This window comes from Cynoglossus semilaevis, chromosome 14, assembly GCF_000523025.1.
Source record: "Cynoglossus semilaevis isolate Cse_v1.0 chromosome 14, Cse_v1.0, whole genome shotgun sequence".
Classification (NCBI taxonomy): Eukaryota; Metazoa; Chordata; class Actinopteri; order Pleuronectiformes; family Cynoglossidae; genus Cynoglossus; species Cynoglossus semilaevis.
This window is the reverse complement of record NC_024320.1, coordinates 2,972,382-2,995,066: the sequence shown is the minus strand read 5'-3', so window position 1 is coordinate 2,995,066 and position 22,685 is coordinate 2,972,382. Positions and strand designations below refer to the sequence as shown.

The 22,685-nt window shown below is 40.8% G+C and overlaps 1 protein-coding gene across 1 annotated transcript; it reads left to right on the top strand.

Annotated features, from left to right (window-relative positions):
* Nucleotides 1–6,966: 6,966 nt before the first annotated feature.
* LOC103389109 (fibroblast growth factor 10-like) lies at nucleotides 6,967–22,304 on the top strand. The gene is made up of 3 exons (XM_008324381.3): nucleotides 6,967–7,949; nucleotides 19,523–19,626; nucleotides 21,575–22,304. Exons 1-3 carry the CDS (start codon nucleotides 7,175–7,177, stop codon nucleotides 21,773–21,775), a joined length of 1,080 nt encoding a protein of 359 aa, XP_008322603.2. The 5' UTR covers nucleotides 6,967–7,174; the 3' UTR covers nucleotides 21,776–22,304.
* Nucleotides 22,305–22,685: the final 381 nt, after the last annotated feature.

Below are 22,685 nucleotides of genomic sequence, written 5' to 3'. Positions count from 1 at the left end.
CTCTCTGTCAGTTTTATAGGTCACTTGTAGATGAAGAAGAACATGCAGACCTACTGTACCAGCTTTTATTTGTCAGTGCTTTGGGTGAACAGGGGGCACATTTTCATTGAGGACCTGATTCCATTCACCAAGCACTTTATTTTGAAAGATGTTAATCTGGGACATTTTTAATATAATTTCTTGTTACAAGAATAAAATCTTGTGCTGAAAAATGTTCTTTTTGTATGTGTTGTCAAGTGAACGAATTTAATCTAGCAAAATCTGTAACAGCAAGTGCGGGTGAAAACACAACACCTTGGCTTATCGATAAGCCAGGTAGTAGGACTCGCATGTGGAGATTACATTTACATTTTACATTAGAGGCAGATGAGAGCAGAGCGATTATAAATCCACAAAAATCAACGTACAAACACACAAGCCTAGAGTGCCCTCTAGCAGCCGTCAGTGTGAAAATAACAAACGTGAAATTATATATTTTAATATATAAGTCGCACTTGAGTATAAGTCACAAACCCAGCCAAAGGATGAAAAAAAGTGTGACTTATAGTCCGGATAATCCCTAACTTTATTTAGTTTTTTTTTTTTTGGTTTGTTTTTTTCAATCATGGTATTAAATAAATATCAAAAATCGTGGAAATTCACCTGTACAAATAAAATAAATAAATCCACTACTGAAACTCTAGTACCCGTATGGTATCCACTACTGAAACTCTAGTACCCGTATTACAACCCTACTACCAAGGTAAAGAAAGCAGTATGGACAGGGCAGTTTGAAACCTGTATGTGGTTCCTCAGGGGCTAAAACTCAGGACCTTCTGAGTGTAGGGCAGATGTGTAAGGCAGGCGTGCTACCCACTACACTACACTTTAAGGGCCACTTCCAGAGGAGTTGTCTTCACTTTTAGGTCGATTAAATCCATACTACGTTGACTCATCAGTTGAGCTGTACCAAAGTACATTTAACAGCAGCACCAACCACCACATTTTCATGAGGTGCTGATGGTAGCACATTTTCAAGTGAGCCACCCTGTTAAACCAGCCACAACCTCTGTGGCTCATTTTGATCTAAATCAGACGTAACAAGTACGAAAACAGCTTCATTTCTCCTGATTTCCAATGAAGAGTGCTCATCCCAGGCCTGGAGAAATGGAAAGGGTTGCAACCTGATGTCGTCATCAAGTTGTCACACCAGCGTTTGTGCCAAATCACATGTGTAGATCATCCACTGTTACTACCCCTGAAGAAGCGAGCAGCCGAAAGTGATTGTAGCTTCTAAACATCAACCATCGTCTGAATGACAAAAACCAGAGCATCAGGAGGTTCTAATACGAGACAATCATCATGATGACTGTTTTTATTTAAGGACGGTGCTGACCTTATGTGTTATTGTGCAGCTTTTTACGAGAGACTTTTCCATGACTATAAATGTCTCTTTATTAGGGGGGCATCAGAAATACTGTAGTAAGTGAATCATAAAAGTGCCTTTTATGAACAGTCTTGTCCAGAGCATCCAGGTTGGAACATCTCTGTTTATGTGACGTAAAGGTCGTAGAGGTTTTGCATATCTCCCCGGGCCGCCTCACAAAAGCTACGTGTTTACTCATGCCTTTCTTAATACGGCGGCGAACAAACCCTGTTTCCATTTCGAGTGCATTTAGTAGATTCCACTGGAATGACAAAAAATATTGCTCAGTGGAAAGAGAAAGAAAACAGAGCTTTGAAACCGATCCAGTGCTACATTTTTTTCACTGCAAATTAAAAACAAACTGATTTAATGTTGTTGTGTTGCAATAATTGATTGTTTTATCCAGCCAACAACTAGACCTGCAGTTAAATCTAGCCTCCAGGTTTAAAGGTTGATGACAAACAGTGTGCTGATGTGTCTGCCCAGCAGAAAACAATTAAAAACCACTGTTGAGCCCTAACAGCACTATCTATTCAGACATGACCAATCAAGACTGATTCAAGACATGACCAGCAGAACCGCAGAGGTTGAAAAAGCATACCTAGAACTTGGATCAGCACTTCTAATCAGCTGACTTTGAAGTGAAGTCTTAAATTGGGACAGAAGTTTGAGCCAAATCCACAAGCCTGACTCACATTGAGACACATACTGAGAATTGTGGTTTATGAAAGACAATTTATTATTAAAGGGAAACAACAATAGGATGATAAGCTACATATATGAAGCTATAAACAGGTGAGGTGTGAAGCTAAAAGCTTATATATAGTATAGTGTAATATATAGACAGTTATGTCGCAGTCTTCAAGCTAAGCTCTTCAACTTAAACGTTCACTTTTCTGGCTGCTTATGAACCTTAGTTAGTTATGACATTTAAACACAACATGAATGAGAGAAAGTCATGTAAACTTCCAAATAACTCAAACAGAAAAAGACAAAAAAAAAAATCCAATATGTGGTTCTACGATGCATTCAACAAATTCCTTTCTGCTGTGACGAAACATTTTCCCTTTCGAGTTAAGCTTATTTGGACCATCTGAATGTTGTTAGTCGCATCTTACAGCAATAACAAGTCTGCAGCAGCTGAGATCAGTAGATCAGTGACTAATTAATAAAGGATTAATTAGTCGTTAGTGATTCATATTTACTGCTAAATAGAAAAAGAAACAAAATAATTTGCAAAAATAATTTGCAAATGTCAATGTGTACTGATATAGGCTGTGTATTTGCACACGTGTTTCTGTAGTGTGTGTGTTGTCATTCTACACCCTTAACTCAAGCCACTGACCAGATGTTCTCTCTCACACCCGATCTCTTGGCCCTGTCTCTCTCCTTCTCACTGCTTTGTTCTTTTACCAAGAGTTTCCCTTTTTATTTCTGCTTATTCATCTCTTCAGCTGTCACTCAGCCTTTTCAACACACGACCCACAAGTCTACATCCAACCCAGAGTAAATGAATGCTCGACTAACTTTTCTATTGATATGGTTGTGTAGTCATGGTCCGTCATGTCAGTGGTTCCTAAGGCACAGAGCTTGTATTTGTCTCTTTTAATTCATCCGGATGAGTTACTGACCCACAAAAATACATTTCATTTTCTACATCTGCCTCTAATCTGTTTATAATTAGATGCTTAAATTGGGACATGGCCTTAGATGATTTCTTCATGTAGACTCCACATAACTGAGGTGTTAAAATCACCCAGGGGACCAAAATTTAAAAGAGAGTCTAAATTATAAGTCCAAACAGGATTAATTATTTATTAAACAGACAGGACCTTTCTCCTCAACAAAGAAATTTAAACAGACAGTAAGGACCTTTCTCCTCAACAAAGAAATTTAAAAAATGAAATCCAAAATAATAACATCAAGTAACATTAGAATTAGAGAACGCAAATATGGATCAAATATCAACATAACAACTATATGTTGTTCAAAATGTCTGGCGGTTATTATGCCTGCCTTACGTAGCCGCCTAACTCACAGAAGGTCCTGGGTTCAAGCCCCAAAGGAACCACATACTCTACATACTGGCACTTCCAGTTGCATCCTGTGTGGGTTGCAAAGACTCCTACTGTGAACGTCCCCAATGTAGGACAAATAAAGGACCAAACTCTAAGGTCTGGTGGACCACACAAAATGATAAGGCTAGCCACAGTTGGCCCACAGGCCTCGAGTACATATGTGATGTAGAGCACATTGAACTGCTCTGCCTATGCACTGTGCTAAATAAACAAATCCCATCTGGTATTAGGAGACATATTACCACTTTATTATGGAGTTTGAACTATGATCTGACTTTGAGGATATGGAATTATTGCCAGATCTCTGCAGGAGTTTATTCCTGTGCGAGTCACTGGAGGAGGATCATGTCTGTACATGTTTGCCTTTGGTACAAACTGCTCTCACTGTCAGTATGGTCAGACAGCCTGCAGAAACACTGAGGCTCCTTTAGGAGACGTCACAGAGGAAGTTCTTGATATACAGGCGACATGTTGATGAAGAGCGTTGTAAAGTGCTGTCCGTGGTGCTGAATTTCATTAGCAGGTAAATGATCATCAGTGTCACAGTTAATATAGATATTTGGTCATCTTCTGTATGGCCCCGTCTCACCATCTGACTTCATCTCACTCTTCTTTTACTTCCTAACTTAACAACACATGTTCTTGTCCATGATCCTCACTCAGGCTGGATGCTGGCTTTTAACATATATAATTGGCTATGAAAAAAGACTGATACAGTAAAAAATAAGATTACCTTAGTGCTGTTGAGGCCTTAAAATACCCACAGCAGAGCACAGTCAGTCAGTCAACTCGCTTTGGCCAATAATTCGAACACGGTGTGCAGAATTATAACACGTCTGATCAGAATTTCACGGTGAAATTCTGCACAGTTGCTGGTCTTTCACCAACTGGCTTCTGCACATCAATCTTTGCTCTTTATAAGGTTAGGTCTGTGTGACATCTGTAAAACCTAAACCTTATATTGTTAACCACACTGACCCCCCCTCAAAAAAGACAAGGTATTGAAGCATTATGGAATATAGACACAGGAGGGAAAGTAGAAACAATAATAATAATAGAAAAGAGAAGAGGAGGTGAGAGGAGAGGAGCAAAGAGGGGAGGAAAGAAGAAGAGAGGAGAGGAGTGGAGAGGAGGCGGAGATATGGCTGTTGTCTGACAATGTGAAAAGGAAATTAAACAATGCTGAAACCAGACAGTAGAACTAAATTCTTAAAGAGTGCAACACAGCTAAATACGTAAGACGCAGCCTCTTTCATCCAAACACAGAGAGATGTTTATCTAAAGATTAGGCTCTGATAAATGATCCAAGTAAAGAAATATCTGGAGTGTCTGTCAAAACAGCTGAGGGGAACTTGACTCAGCCCAGAAATCCTCTCTGCGTCTTCAAACACACACACAAAAAAACCCCAAACCAAAGCATGTTACACAAAATGTCATTTTTAAAAGATGCAACTTCAGTATAGTTGGGTAAGAGAGGTGACAGACTAAATGCAACATTGAAAAATAAGTTTGAATGTAATTCAGTCTGAAAGCGTTTATGGCTTTGGTAAAAGGAACGCTGCACTTCCAGGGAATTTTCATAAAATCTGAGCTGTACTTCACTTCCAGGAAATTTTCATAAAATCTGAGCTGTACTTCGAGTTAGGCCAAGGCTGACTCATCCTTTACAGATACCCTTAAAAACAAATCTAGATGAAGCAAAACCTGGAGTCCCCTTGCCATATGCTGTATATGTATCCATGGTCTTCTTGTAGGTACACAGCTGTGGATTAGACAGTGAATATTGAATGAAGCAGGTACAGGTGTGGGTTTGGATCATGAGGAGACTGGGGTGAAGGAATAAATGGGGCTACGGGTGAAAAGCTTTGGAAATGCGTTCGAAGGGAGAGGGAAAGGTCACAGTAACATGTCGTTAGCTGGGAGGTACTTTAAGGTGAGCCAGGACTATCAGGGAGCCACAGCAAAATCTTTAAAAAAAAATTAAGAATTTTGAATATTTAAAAAACAAAGTTTATTTTCTGCTTTTGTTGAAACACAAGAATCTTCATATGGAACCTCAACGTCCATGATCTCTCCATTTACATACTAAGTCTGGAGTCTGTGAAGACCAAATCAGTGAAAATTCATATTTGGTCATTTCTGGAATAGATTAGATTGAGATTTCCACTACTGTATTTTTACCAAGTTTCTGTATGTTGCTATAACATGGAATTTCAATGTTAACACAAAAACAGAAGTGTAATCTGACATAAACATCCGTCTTGGTCTTGGTGCACACATGATATCACAGACTAAATAATCTGCCTCACACTAAGGCAAAAGTTGTTGTGTAACCTCCACGTCTTCCCCTCGTGTCATGTAACGATTTTTGGTCCAATTATCATTAAGTGATCACACCTGTGGTAGAAGTGAGGCTCCTTCACTGTTCACGGCTACAATGGACTCACCACAGTGGGATGGATAACAGATGGACTTAAAACACAAGTATTTCACCTTTGTCCTGTTTAATAGTCCCAAACAACAACCATCTCTGATCAAAAGGACAAACGCTCAGAGGGACGCTTTAAACACCGGCCCTGAGATATAAGACACACGCTCTCTCTCCTTCTTTTGGACCTGCCTGGTTAAACCGCTGGGGTTTAGTATGGAGGAGGGAGGAGACAAGAAAAACGAGGGAGTGGGAAAGAGGGAGGAGAAGGAAAATGGGTTGGGACAGACCACCCCCCCACCCTCCACCCTGACACAAACGTACATGTGCACACAGACACACACATACATAAATACTCTCTGTGTTCAAAGCCAAGTGGTTTTCATAGACATCCAATTACACTAAGAGATGACATCTGGTAAACTGCAGCAGATGAATAAGGTGAAAGGAAAGACACAGATTCAGTCACCTAGAGAAACTACTGATAACAAGAGTTAGAGAGAGAGAGAGAGAGAGGGGGGGAGAGAGAGAGGGGGGGAGAGAGACAGAGAGAGCGAGAGAGAGGGGGGAGATAGAGAGAGACAGAGAGAGAGAGAGAGAGAGAGGGAGACAGACAGACAGGGAGGGAGAAAGAGAGAGCATTGGCTGATAGAGTAGAGGGAGAGGCAAAGGGAAAAGGGGGGGCCAAAGGAGAGGGAGCCGTACAAGTGAGGAAAGAAGAGAGTCAACGCGCTGCTCCAGCACTCAGACTCTGAGAGGCAAGGACAGAGGACAGAGAGGACAGACAGGGAGCTTTACTCACTGACAGACGCACAACCAGAAAGACGAGAGTTCTCCGGCTCAGTTCCACTCAAGTGACTTCAAACCAGCTCTGACAAAACAAGAGACCCAGAAAAAGAGAGAGGGAGAAAATGGAAGAATAAGAATCGAGTGGAATCTATGATCTTTTGTCAAGGAATTCTTTGAACATTTATTTTTCTATTTTCTTTTTTTTTTTTTTATTTCAATTTTTTCCATTGACATCTCACACCCCGATCTCCTCAAGCAATTTTTTTCCACTGACATCTCACACCCCGATCTCCTCAAGTCCCTCCGGACTGAAGAAGTGGTTTGGAGTGTTTTTGTGGAGTAGATGTGAGCTTTGAGCCAGCATCTTTGGGTGTAAGAGTGTAGGTGTGAATCTATGACAGTAGAAATGAGAGAGACTGTCAACCGGGTCTGAGAGACCAGACCCCAGTAGTTCGTGTCATAACTGAGTTGTGGATGTTGACACGTTCCGGCAGTGTCACTGAGGAACACACAGAAGCAAGGACTACGACACAGGCAGACACCACACTGAGGGCTTCCCCACCTCTAGCCGCTCCATCTGTCTGCCACCAACAACTTCCCAGTACGCCTGTTGCTGAGTACAAACAACAAGTTCTACAGGTTCTGCACCACAGTCCCGGGGAGGTTGTGGGTTCCCCATCCCGAAAAGGTGTAGTCGTGGCCAGTCGGGGGAGTTTCTCCCACTCTCGCTCCCTCTTCCTGCACCCATCTCAGCATGCCCCAGCCCCTGAGCACCTCCACAGCTCTCTCAGCTCCACTACCATGTGTAGATGGACAGTGACACAAGGTGCACCGGTCGCCTGGTTCTCCTCCACCTCCTCCTGCCCCTGCTGCCGCTGCAAACATTCCCTCCTTCTCCCTCTCACCTTCCTTCTTCTACTCCTGCTGCTCGGACCCTGTGCTTCCTCACCCCTGTCTGCATCGCTGTCATCCCCGGACAACAATGGAGGGAGCGCTCCTCACCTCTTTATCCCCCATTTGCCTCTCTCCTCATCCCCCGCTTCACTACATGCATCATCTGCCAGGTTGCCACGAGCGACCAACGTCTCATCGTCCTCTGCAACGGTTGTGGGACGTCACGTGCGGAGCAGCTACAACCATCTGCAGGGAGATGTGCGGCACAGGAAACTGTTCTCCTACCAGAAATTCTTCCTGCGCATTGACAAAAAAGGCACAGTCAATGGCACCAAGAGTGAGGACGATCCATACAGTAAGTCCCTTTTTTGTCCCAGAGTGAGTGTACCAGGAGGAAAGACAAAATACTAACATCGCTCACAGCTACGGCTGTCGTTTGTTACTTTTGAATCACTATAACCCTTTCAAGTCTTTAAAGACTTGTAAACAGCTGCTGATTGGAGCCCAGATTCATTCAGAGTAGTAATAGATGCTGTTGTCTTATCACATTCCTTCTGCTGTTTTAAGATAGAGAAAAAACAGAAAAGATAAGTTCAGTTTCGGTCACAGACAGAGGCTGTTGAACTAAGACTTAAGAGTTGGTTTTTACCCTTCTGACCACAGACGGAGGCTGTTGAACTAAGACTTAAGAGTTTAAGGAGAGACATTATGACAGTAGAGGGGTGGGAGAGGGGAGAAGAAAACAACATGAGTAAGCCAGGGCAGATAAATAAAAGATGATCCACTGGATCCAATTAGACACAGGTCCACAGTCAGTTCTCCTCTTAGGCTGATTTTTTTTAAAACACAGCTTTTTACAGAAATACTTTACTCTACTACTTTTGTACGTGCAGTGATGGCCACATGACTCACGTGCTGTGGAATAGCCCCTGTTTATGGTAAGGAGGGTGCCTCAGAGTAAGACATCTGGAGTTTCTTCTAAGTAATAATAAAAAAAACGTATGAACATTAAAGAAATGAAGAATTAACAAACTAAATTCGCAAAAATATTATCGGTCAGTTAAACGCATCTGGAGGATTTCCAGTTGTCGACCGCGAATTTTTTTCTGAAATTTTCTGACCGAAATGAAAAGAGCAGAACATTACTCACACTTTTACCTTCTGAGTAACTTCACACAATCAGACCAAAAACCCCAAACTGAACGTTCAGAACTCCTGGTTGTTTTGTATTTACAGAGTGTCTGTGTGTGTGTCTGGGTGTGTGAGTGTTTGAATTAGTCACAGCGTGCAACCCATGCATCTCTGTGACTCTGGCCTCATTAAGGTCACTGACACACCTTGGTACACATGTCTTGGGTTTAAATGCATCTGTCTGTGGTGCAGTACAAGCCTCTCCTGCTGAGGGCTCGCACACTCACATACATGCACTTCTGCACAGAGAGGCCAGTCCTGCACATGGCCTCCATATGGCAAAGCCCACTTTTATTAGGGCCAGTGTGAATATGTGTGTGTGCATATGTGTGTGTGTGTGTGTGTGTGTGCCACTCAGACACCAAGGCTCTGCCAGACATGGCTGAAGGAATTTCAATTAGCGTCTCTTCCTCCCTCCCTTATGCCTACACACACACACAAACATGTGCATGCACTCACTCACACAGTTATACATTAAGAGATCAATAATAATAGTAAAGGCAACCAGCCACCGTTGTGTATGTAATGGCATCACTTCATGGCATCAAAGACAAATCTGTAAAATCTCGTTGGAGGATTTGGTCCCCAGATCATTTATTCCACCTGACAAAGATGAACAGCCTTTTCAGATTCCATCAAAAGATAGAAACTCTGTAATCAACTCTTCATGTCTGTTGAATCACATGTGAACCACGTCTCACTGAACTCCACTGCAGTAAAGAGCAGGTCTAGCCGGCGTGAATACTGCACGTGCAGCACTTTCTGTACTTCACTGTTCTCTGCAGCAAAGAAGTATTGATCAGACTAATAAAAAATGTACAAAAGGATTACTAACACAGATGGCAAGCCACTTTTTAAAAAAATACTTATTAGTATGTCAACTTAGAGGAGAAAAAAAAAAGTTTGCCACTATTTGCTTACACGATTCAGGGTCAACGATTCAACATATTGCGATATACTGCCATGCGATGCGCAGAACGATGTATTGAGCTTCTTTCAGGCAATATAATGGTAAGAAAACTGTCAGCATAAAAACACACAATGCTGTTACATCTTAACGTCAGGTTACTCTAACTGGAACGGAGGGATATTTGCCATGAATATTTGTATGTGCATTGTGAAACAAATTGTCGCGATATTTCAGCGTATCAGTATTTCTTACACCAGTATCACGTACACTGCATGTGCACCTTTCATTCAGCTGATAAAGATGACAACTGATCACTCCACTCAGTGCTCCCCCAAGACTGCACCCACTCAAGGTAAATGACTTCTGGTCACTGTTGTGGTCATAGTTCATCTTAGGTGTATTTAATTAAATCTCTTAGTTGACTGTTTTATATGGTCTAACTCTGATGAAGTCCTGGATGGAATGATTGTCTGAACTACGTCAAGGTCAAAAAACACGCTCTCATTCAAAAATGACAGATTCTGGTCATTAAGGAAACTTCTTTCCTTTTTGAGGAAAGCATTAACCAAAAAACAAGCATGGAAGTTGTTAGTGTGGTTGTTATGGTAGAGTAGTCTGGTAATGTTCAGGAGGTCAGATCGCAAATGAGTGTCATTAGATGGAGTCAGAGGTGATGAAGACGTTTTAGTCGCAGTCTTGGGGTCGTCGCTCTTTTCCACCACAGAGCTGTTCTAATCATCCTGTCAGGGCTGGGGTGGGGGGGTGAGGGGTGGGGGGGCAGGTTGTTACTGTTGCCCATCAGTGTGTTTGTGTGCATGTCCATTTGGGTTGAACTATTCCTGTGTCTATGGCATGTTCATATGCAGAGCTCCAGAAACCACAACAAGCTGTCATTTGGCAAACACACTCCTGTCTGTTTGAAATGCAACAAAGACCACAGACTCCACTGACATCATAAAGCTAAACAATTAAAAGACTTTTTTTCTGATTATGCTATTTATTAAGGGACGTGTCAAACTCAAGGCCGTGGCCCAGATCCCACCCTCCACAGCCTTTTATGTGGCCCACCAGGGTTCAGCATGCATTTGTTTTTCTTAAAATAAATAGTAAATAAACAGTTGATAGTGAAAAGTTTAGTCCAATCAGATATTGATGAACGGACAATTGTCTCCAAATGAGGTAGGACAATGTGGTTTTGATATGAGACACTCTGTTTTGTTATTTTGAGTTATTGACATTGATTTTATTTTATTTTTATTTTTTTGCTTATTCAGGAAAATATAAATGCTAATTCTGTTTGGTTCAGGACAGTTTTTTTTTTTTTCAATTTTGGCCCCATGAGTGATTAAGTTTGACGTCCCTGCACTAAGGGCATTTTGGACAACTCCCATTTTTGCATATATTTAGACATCTTTTAAAAATGTATAGCTCTTGGTGACTTTCTGTCCCATCTTGCATACTTTTTATCTTATTTTAATTTTCATAAAGCAAATAAACACACAGGTGATACAGACAGTGAGAGAATGGCTGTGAGCAGCTCAGCCCTGACTTATTGTTGCACTCTGCATTGATCCTCAGTGTGACCACCCAGATGGTAAAGGCTGCCTCACATACTTATTGTTGGTATCCATCACAGCTGACACCCACTGACGTGGATTTCGCCCTCCGCAATTTATGAACATTCCAATACACTGGATAATATTCCAATGTAGTGCAGGGTTTTCCAGGCTAATTACACAGGTCCTCGCCCTCTTGGCTTGACCTTTACCTATTGACCCAAGTCAGGAAGCCTTGTTAATGGAGAGGTCAGGACTATAAATAGTCCAGCGCTTCTGACTCTGCTGCCCTGTCACCACCAGTTAAATTTCACATTCTTAAGGATGCTCAGATTTGGATGCTTTTCTTTTTCGTATGAACCTTAATTGGAGGTCGTGTTAAATGGTAAAATTAATTAAAATTAAAAGCCAATCTTTCCAACATATATTTAAAAAAGTTGTTGTCATTTAGCTAATTCTTGAAAAATGAATCCGGAGCACTTCCTGGTCTTTCTCCTCTGCCTCCTGATCCCCCTCCCTCCCCCCAACCTTCTCTCCTCTGTGATAGGTTCCAACCTTTTTATTATCATATTTCAACATCTTACTTGTGCTGTGTTCCTCTCCCTGTTTCTTTTCCATACCATTAGCATGTTCAGAGTTCTCGTGGGAAAAGGTAAGAGTGTGGGCCATAAAAGAGAGTTATGAGGACGTATTGGACGCACCAGAGGTTGGTGTCAGCATTGCTTTTCATTCAAAGTTACTTTGACATCTTCATGGACTCCCCCGCTACAATGGTCATAAATAAAGCGTGCAAACTCATTCAAGAAATTCCAAGCCCGCTGAACCAGGTAAAGCTGAGAGAGAGCTGAGTTTGACGCCAACTGTTAGATCACAGTTGAATGAGAAACATCTACATCCTGTTTTAGTGTAAACAACACCTCCTTGAATTATGCATCTCTGCATAAAAAAGTTCAAATACCTTTAAAAAGGTGTCAAGTATTGAGGTTTCTTTTGGAAGAATTTAAACTCAGGACAATGACTTTGTGTTAACTGATTCTTTGTCGCAGAGCAGGGGGATCCCAAAGGGTCCCCTCATTTTTGTAGGTCTTACAGTGTCTTGATGTAAAGTTCATATGAGCTTGTTTTGCAGACAAAAAGCTGCACAGACGCAGATTTACATCCGCCTTATTTCTATTGCTTCCCAGGAGTTGTCCCGTGTCCGTCAGCGGAGAACAAATCACTCCCGTCTGTCTGCACACAGAGGATTAGCTCGGATGAACTCAGATAAGACATACAGCTTCGAATTGCAACTCCCTTCATGGTGATATTTTTGTTAACATAGTGCAGCAGGAGTCTGGATCAAATCATGTCAGCTCTCATTCATGAATCCTTTCACTGCAATCCACTCAGCAAACACTGGCCACGATCTGCACTGACATTACATAATATTACGTTTTCTTACATAAGCAGTGACATTTAAAAAATGACCTTTTGGGTTAGTGTTGCTGCAAATGCAATGGAGCCACACTTCTCTTTCCAGCAGGGGGGGGTTACAGATACAGTCGTAACGGCACGATCCATTAGTTAAGTGCAACAGTCTGACATCATTACTTTGCATAATTTTAATCTTGTTACTGCTACTTTTTTCCACAACAGCAAGTCCTATATATTGATCCTTCAAAGTCAATTCTGACTCTTTACTTTGCACTTTTTCTTCATTAGGTTATTAAGCCATCTGCCATCCTGCCAGAACCTAACAGTTTAATTAGCCTTTAGATGGGTTGTTGTATAGTAATTTATTTGCTAATGAAACTGCATTAATTATTAGTAATCAGACAATACCTACAATCACATATCAACTCTGACTGATGTCGACTTCAGACTGGATCACTTTAAAGTATCACGTGTCAAACCCAAGGCCTGTGGGACCAAATCTGGCAGAATCACATTATTTTATGCTGGCCATCGGGGTTAAATGCAATGGTCACATTTTGTGTGTAACATATGCATTGGCAGTCAACTCACAACTTGACTTCTCTATTTCCAATTCTACTTAGATATACAGTTAACATAAACGTCTTTTTTTAGACATATCCTGAATTTTATGTGTAACAATATTCTTTCAAATTCTGTTCAAATTTTTCATTTCTGGTTAAAGATCATCAGTACTAGTAGAAATGTTCAAGTGCTTGAGTTTGACACCCCCAGAAGGAAAAGGAAGCCACCAATTTTATAGTTTCCTTTACCTTAGTGTCCATTAAACGCATTAGTAACTCAGTTTCTAATCCAGCTACTTTAAATAGTAGCTGCTGATAATTACTTATTTGAAGGAATATAAAGTGCGCCCAGAACCTGATCACAGAAAAAATAAAGTGAAATTAAAGTGTTTATCCCAATTCAAACAGTGAAATTTTAGTATTTTCACCCAAGCGACAGTTTTTTGGTTTTTTTTCTTTTTTGTCAGCAGACATTAAAATGATTTGACTCGACAATCTACAATGCCATGACTTCAGTAACAAATTAAAACATTTGAAGCTTTTTTTTTTTCCTGAAATGATAAATACGCCCAGATGTTTTCTTGTAAGAGTTCTGAAATTGCGTCATGATGACGTATTAATACCATTGATGCAGCTTTCCTATTCCCCGTCAGCCTTCATCAGCACGTTGCCACATCTCAAACACAAGGCCAGCGGGAACCTCCATATGTATTGATGCTCTTTGACCTTAGTGTATAAGGTCATTCACAATACAAAAAAAACAAACGATTACATACTTCCCCATCAAGACTGTTATGTCCCTGAAGGAATTTCTTCCTTTCTTTTGAAAGGTTTCAGAGCCAGGAGTCACAGAGAACAATGACCAGATCCATTTCAGTTTTCCAACCTTGTTAACATATTTCCTGTCATTGCCGATTGATGTTTAACTCACTCCTCCGTCGGTTGATGTGTCAACTACAACACAGGTGAAATAGGAGCCAGTTCCCTGTAGGCCGTCGAGCACCACCTGAAACAAGTCATTCACTTACTGTAAAATCTGGAGCGCTCTTTAAAAACAAAATGGCTCCAAAAATGGAGAGTCAATTAGTGTCCACAGTCTTTAAGCAGACATCTTTGTCCTGATGGACAGAGTTTATGTTATGTGCAGGATTCTAGTGGAGGACGTAGTGTGAGAAAACGATCAACGTTTGGCAAAGTCATGATTCCTTTTAAATACCTCAGAATCCAGAGAGAAGAAGTAAAAAAAAAAAAAAAAAAGACTTTTGCAGATGTGCTGCCTCAGGCGCAAACAAGATAATGATGATTTTTATCTGCAAGTATCAATAAAAGCTGATGACATATCTACACTGACGAATGAAGGCCCTTGAATATCAATGTCCTCCAGGCTTCCTGTCCGATAAACGTGTTCAGAAATACACTGGAAGCCCAACACTCAAAGTGTCATTCTGGTTGCAGCCTGGTGCATGTGAACATGCAGAATTCACGGCCAGTAAAACAGTGGGAGGTGAAGAATAGCATCTGTGAAAGATAACTTCCAGGGCTGCTGCCCCCCTCTCCCCCGCACCCTCCACTCTACCAAACGCACACACACACCTCATGTTCCTGCTTTCCCTCTATACTTGCTCACTCACCCCTAACACACACACGAAAGTGAGGCTCTTAATGGAGTCATCAAAGGTAAAGCTGAGAGCTCAGGCTATAGTTCAGAGAGGCATCTGGACCGGCGACCCAACAGAGAAGGCAAGAATGCCAGCTAATTACAATGACTGCATGTGTGTGTGTGTGTGTGTGTGTGCTTTGCTAGATGCAAAAAGCACATAGAAAAAATAGGAGAAAGCTACACATGACCAACCAAATAATATTTATACATGTCTGTGCATAATATTTTTGGTGTAAAATAATAGGATTTCTTAAGCCCACAGCGGTTGCCAACCATGCAAACCACAACAGTTGGTAAACAGGAGGCTGTCTTTATGAAAAATGTGTAAAATGCAGACAAATGTCACAGCACTTTTCTTGAAAACATAACTCCTGCCCTGTCAAAGCCGTTGAATGTTTTGACAGAAACTGGCAGCTTTGGCACTTTATCGTGTTACAAAGTCAACTGCATGAAAAGAATGGCCAAATCTCAGGTGGATGGGGTTTTTGTGTGCTTTCAGTCCAACCACAGTTAACATCAGAGTGAGTTTCTGCAGCCTCACTCACAGCTGCTCATAAATCTATGTGACAACTCACTGGGGCTCTTCTGCATGTTAAAGCTATGGGACACTATGTGGAGGGGAATGATGAGCCATGCTGATGAAACTTGACTCCGTGTCGTGACATCTGATATTTGATGCTCAGGTGATGTTTGGTTTGATTTTTTTGTTTTTATCTCCTGGTTTGTTTTGTTTTCAGTTCCTTAGACGGGTATCAAATAACACACAGTGTGAAAGGCTGTGTGGCGCTTTGTGAAGACAATGTGATGTGAGTGGTTCTGTCAGGAAAGGAAATAAAATAACCACGGGGCACGAATAACTTCATACATTCAGTACCATTCCAATGTTCAAAAAAAACATATATAGAGAAAAAAACAAATTTCATGATGGAATCTAAATCAGAAAGATGTCTTCGGAATGTTTTTTTTTTATTATGAATTTTTATAATGCAGATTCCAAAAAGGAAATTGAGGTTGATGTAGAACCTCCCTGACTTGACTGGATGACTATCTGAACGTTGCAGAGCTTTGAATATAGGGGGCATGGACCGAAATGTGGGCCTTAACTTGCCTAAAGTCGTTCACTGATTATGATTCAAGTCATAGGAGAAGACATAAAGAAACATCCATGGTTTGTTTTGTATGAAGAAGAGACAAAATTTCACTCTTATATTATGTTTGCATGAGATTTGCTAAGTAGGTGCAATATCTAAGATGACTTCAAAATACTTAAATTGCATTAGCTGTTAGCAGTTGTTGGTAGTTAAGATCATTATGTTTGCATGAGATTTGCTAAGTATATATATATTATTAAAACAAAGAATATATTTGCTCACAAAGGCAGTAATATTTGGTGCATTTCACTGCTTGTCTTTTGTTTGTTTTTACTTTTAAGTTTAATCTCATTTTGGTTTTACTCGCCTGGCTGTTGGTGGTGGACTACGTGTAAACTTTCACAAAACAGTAAATCAAACATGTTGTAAGTCACTCTACAACTGCACTGTCACAAATAGTAAAACGATCTTAGTGTTTAGACCTCAACTGATGCAAATCAGATGATACGTCCGAAAACAATAGAAACAGCCAACACAATTTCCTCATGAATTTATTTTGTCAATGTGGCATTGATTTTTACCAATTTTGAAAATGACAGAGGTATGGCTGTGGTTGAACAACGGCAGAAAGTCAAGAATGCAGCTTTGAAAATGAGAGAACCCCAAACCATGCTTTACTACGGTGATAAAAGTTCATGACACCGACCAGTCTGCAAGTGACAGTACTTCACAATACCAAACTGTAGACACACAGTAGAGGCGCTCACAGCTGGTCGCTGCACCGAGGTCACACTGTGAACAACTGCTGTATAATCTTCAAAAAAAAAGCCTCTAGATAAACAGTGGAAACATTTTCACAACCTCTTCTAACCTTTAGGTTCAGCTGGAGTCATGCTGACCAGAGGGGCCAGCAGGGAGTGGATGGGAGGTCTCTGTGTGCATGTGTGTGTGTGTGTGTGTGTGCTTATGAATGTTTTGTATTTCAACTCAAATATACTTGGGTTTGATATTTACAATATCAATGTGGATATAATTCTATGGCTAATGTCTGGAGTTGATTTTATAAAATCCAAATTGCTTTAGATGGCTGAGTGTTGACATGGATTACTGCTGTGGCGACCCCTGGTGAGGAGATTACTACAGATCATGGCTATAAAGGGTGGGATTTAACTGATGTCATTTTAAAGCTGCAATCACCGTAGCTTCACTTTGCTTGACTAGAAAACTTTCCCCCAGAGAGTGGACTACAAATATGGGCCACATTCCTCGAACAGAGATCCAAAACATGGCTAGAATTGCCTGCAATTTATGGATCTGTGTTGGCTGAACAACAGAGGTTGTGCCACTGATGATGGGGCAGAATAACCAACACATGGAGGAAAGTGTTCTGCTCTCTGTTCAGTGTGAACAGACACCAAGAAGCAAGAAGCAAAACCAGAGAAAAATAGTTTTGTTTCAAAGCGGACAAACTCAGTCTGGCCCAAATCAAACTCTGGAGGTTTTCACTTTTATTGTAAACATGGTTCAACCTTGATGTGATGATGTTTACACCACAGACCTAATCTGAACAGCTCCAAAACCAAAGTGAGCTTTTCATGCTGAGAAGTCTCCAAAATTCTAACACCTTGCGTTAGAGCAGAGACAGCTTCAGTGGAAATCTTCAGCCAAGAACGCAGGAGTGTTCTGCTGCAGCCAGGGACGAGAACCAACACAACAAACACAGAATGATTCAATTTAAACCTTAGAAACATTCATTCCATCTCTATACATTAAAAGGCCGTGTACAGTGAAGTCTTGGGCAGATTTCCATCACCTCTAGGGTCAACGATGACTGTGGTGATTGTTACAAACACAGTTAACGACAGAGTGGTCAGTACTACGTAGTTAATGTTATACTAGTTTTTGTCAAGAGTGCAGAAGTGTCTGTATTTTTATGAAGGTCAGCTTTGTGGTTTGGGTTAACTGCATAGATATCTGTGTGTTTGACTTTTTTTTTAAAGCAAAATGTTCTCTTTTTTTGCCCAGTTGCACAGGTGTTTACTCTTGGCAGTTTGCTAAAGAAAATATCCGTGTTTTATATTAAGACAATTCATAGTGATGGGACAACTTTCCTGTCCTAGTGACACAGGGCAGCCTCCTGTGTTTCTCCAAACCTTTACCATAAACTGTTGCTGCCATTTAAGCTCTTTGTTGCAGCCCAGCCTTTTAAGTCCAGATGGGCTTCTTGTACCTGGTAAAGGGGCAATAAAGGAGGTCTGTGCTGGGTTTTTTTTTTTACAAAACCACATCTAACGTAAAAGAGGAAACAGGATTTTAAACAGGTGTGTGTGTGTGTGTGTGTGTGTGGAGTGGCTTGTGCTGCTGCATGGACTGTTCAGACGTGTCAGCTGTGGTGTGTTAACAACCTGATCTGTGGGAGTAACAGACTCACTGTAACCAGCTGAAACCATGGACAATTAGCTGCAGAATTGTACCTCGGTCAGTTGACCAAACACTTAAGCAAAGGTTCTGTAACAATCGCGCCATCAAAAGATCTTCCTAATTAATACTGTGAAGACAGAAAGCTAGCAGACGAGTGGTATACAGTCAACAGACACAAATGTGTTCACAGCCTTCAACAAAATCAAAGAATTCCAAACCTAATCAAAACTTCAATGGTACGTCTTCCAGTATTTACAGCTAACATATTTTTTGTAGGACATATTCTGGTCATCACCGGATTCATATCTTATTCACTCCATTGCATTAGGCTTGAAAAAAGGGTTTTACTAATCGGCTCCAAACCCTGATAGTTTTATGGCTTGGTGTTAGTGACTTTAGGATGAGAGAAGAAAGGGCCGCTGACCACAGCCTAAATCAGTAATTGGTTCAGGCTTGAAAACTGATACAGATGCCTTGACCTCTTGCCAGTCTGGCAGCCAAAAAGCCTCTCTCCATCCTGTCTGTGTGCCCGCCCGCCTGCCTGAGCTCCCCTGGTCAGAAAAACAAACAGAAGGGAGAATTTTTCTTTCCTGGCTTACACCTCAGTCCACATCATTCCAGCACGCAGCCCACAAGCTAACAAACAAATGAACTGGGGGTAAGAGGCTGGTCTGAGGTCTGACAGGCTGACGGTGGAGGAAAAGAGCAGACAGGACTGGGGTTCACTTGTTTGAGGAAAAACATGTTTGGCTGTATTTTTTTAAATTTCTTTTTATTATTATTTTGGACCACAACACATTTATTGCATGCAAAAATCCCTGCAGATAAACAAATGTAAAGTGCAACAATGCCAGGCCTTCTGCCAATGTTTTCTTGGTAACAAGACTAACATTTGCGTGAATTTTAAAAAAAGTTGTGTTTGACGTGTTTGTTTAAAATGTAACACTTCCCTATGGTTTCCATCAAAATGACCATGAATGAACAATGAAAATAATGAAATGCAATGCTGCACAACTGTAAATATTTGGTCTGGTATAAAAATGTATGCACTGGAAGTGAATCGCAGCACCTGATCCACTCTGAGTTTTGATGTGTTTATCTCCATGTTCCCCTGCTGCATTAGGTATTCTGGAGATCAAGTCAGTGGACGTGGGAGTGGTGGTTATCAAGGGCCTCAGCAGTAACCACTACCTGGCAATCAACAAGCGGGGTCTGCTGTATGGGGCGGTGAGTAGCACTTTCACAGAGGTCTTTTTATGTCAGGCATATATGGGCCTGGTTAATCTGAAACTTCCTCTACTCACCCCCTAAACATCAGCACTATGTCCTACGAAACTACGAAAGTTCTGCTCAAGAGTCAAAGTTCTGTGAAGTACTCGATTCCAGAAACAGGAACCAATGCTAGTTGGCGTGAGCTCTGCTCTTTGCTACGTACCTAACTTTACTCCCCTTCTCCATTCAGAACCAGGAAATACAATCCCTAGTTTCTCTATTCTACATCAGTCCCTCTGGGGAGAGTGACCCTTGTTTCATCCGTTTTCTCTCCCTTCTCCCACCTCTGTTCTTCATCCCATTCTCTCCCACCTTTCCCTCCCTCCCCCTCTTTTCCTTCCTTTGAAAGGACCCAAACTTTTAGAGTGTCTCTCTGGAGAGATGAAATGACACACGATAGAGAAAAGGGAGAAAAAAGAGGCATTCTGTTGCATGGCCTGAAACTGAATTCCCATGACGTCTTCTGCTCTGTGCAACACAAACCACAGTAGCGCCGTGGAGAAGGGCGAGCGTTTGATTACATTTGATGGCTTTACACAGTGACTTCTTTATCCTGTGGTATTCAAATGCAATCTTTGTCTCATTAGATGAGCAGATTAATACATGACAGGTCCGTCAACCACCAACTGAAGTCTGGACGTCTGATTGTGCACAAGGGTTAAAGTCAAACTTGCTACTACAGACTTAACCACAGATGTTCTCTAATCTAACTACTACCTGAAGAGAGTTTATTGACAAATCAAACAAATCACACCAAAGCATTTGACAGCAAAAGATTCGATTCATTCCCCTCTTTACTGACAAATACAACACTGTCGTTTCATTATTTTTCTCATTATTATGAGTTTCCCTTCTTGAATATGCTTTACTAACCATTTTTACATTAAAAGCAAGCAGCAGGGTTGTTTGAGAAACTGTCTGTCGTTCTGCTCCGGGTACGTTTAGTTTACTTCTGGAATCAATTTGAACAGCTGTTATTCAGAGAGGGGGAGATTGAGGAAGATAGAGACGGGTAGGGGATAAGAGAGAGAGAGAGAGAGAGAGAGAGGGCGAGAGCAGCGCCAGTATGATTTTGCTTATAAGAATATTAACAGCAGACAGTCAACTGTTTGTCCAAGCAATGCTAGCCTTAAGCACAAGCGCAGCTTTCAGTTAAAGGACAAATGTGACTTTCAAATCATTTCCTTGTCATTTTCCAGTGGGTGGCCACTGCACTAATGCAACCCACATACATGGGGTTCAGATGCTCCATGCTCAAACCATGCAGCAACTCTTTCTAAGGGGTTGTGTGCATACGAAGGGGGGCTGAAAAGTGTGACCCCAAACTATGTTTCTGCAGAGCTGCGTCAGCTCATCCGGTGAAGACGATTCACTACATTTAGCCATTTAAAACATCGTTTATATCCATGTTTTACATATGTGAGGCATATTGCTCCTATTACAACCAAACAAGTCTTACACTAAGATTAACTCCCATCTTCATCCCTGATGTTAAATGCCTTCAAAATACTGACATTGTTGACCTACTTGAATTACCTGCCCATGAGTTCCATGAGACACTGAACTGCAGCAGGGAACCACACAATAGGCTGACTGGTGGCGGCGAGAAGCCATCATGTTATTGGCAAAATCTGAGTACAGGTACAGGGATCTGTGTTACGGGGTAACACATAAAAACATCAGAAAAGATACAAATACCAGTAATGATATCATTAGGATATCGGAAACAAAGAAAGAAAACAGATATGTAAATATCAAGCAATCTGAATTCAAAACATGATCCTAAACAGAAAAGAAATGTGGAATAATAAGATCAAAGTTCAAATTCAGAATTAAGATCAATTCCACACACAAGTAAAATTGGTGACTAAACGTGCTTCCTTCTGCCCGTTTCTCCTCACAGACGGAATTCGGTCCGGACTGTCGTCTGATTGAGCGCATCGAGGAGAACAAGTACAACACCTATGCTTCGGCGGAGTGGCGAAACAAGAAGAAGCACATGTTTGTGGGACTGAACGCCAACGGAAAGCCAATGAAGGGAAAGAAGACGCGGAGAAAAAACACAGCCACTCACTTCCTGCCCATGCTGGTACATCCCCGATAAACTGACAGGACTGTAGGCTGACAGTCTGGCCCTGGACTTAGGACAGTGATGGCTTTTATTGAAAAGATCTGAATGGGATCTTAATGATGCACTGATGAGGAAAAGAGTGGAAACCTAGAGACATTTTACTGTTGGATAAAGACATTTTTATTTTTAAAGAAAGAAATGAGATGTATTGGTATACAATGTATATATTATTTTCTGTTTTAAGTTATAAAGTACTTAGGCACAGTAGAAAATATGAAAAGAAACTACTTCTGTGCCAAAATGTGATTTAGTAATGCATATTTCTAGATTTAAATACAAGTGAAGCCTTTGATCGAAAGAAATGAGACTGGTGAGAAAGTAGTGATGGAAATAAATAATATGACATAGAGAGGAGGAGGCTCTGACAAATCAGCAAGTCTAATGCTATGATGTTTTTCTTTGAATTTATTTATTTGTGTAATATTTAACAAAAACACACTAAGGACAGCATCTTGTCTTTTTTTATCATTTACGCTTCTCTTTTTGAATACTAATCATTTAAACCTGAATAAATATATTTAAAAAATATATTTTTAGTTGTGTGTCTCTTTTTTTGTGCAATTTCACTGACTTGACTTCACTGTAGGAACTACTGTAAACAGAAAGTGAGGCAATCAGGTGCACCATAAAATAATAGATTTGGAAATGTTGTTTACATCATTACATAAGTGGGTAATAAACATCAATAACAAAAATACTTACACAACAAAATTACATTAAATAGGCCTTTCACTTAGATGACTAATGTACTGTAACATTCCCATTTTTTAAAAAAGCTTTTTTTTTCATTTTTAAACCATATTCTTCCACATCTGTCAAGGTTCAGATATAAGCAGCTGGCTTGGGTTTCCTAACCTTGTAAAGCATGACACATTTAAAAAAA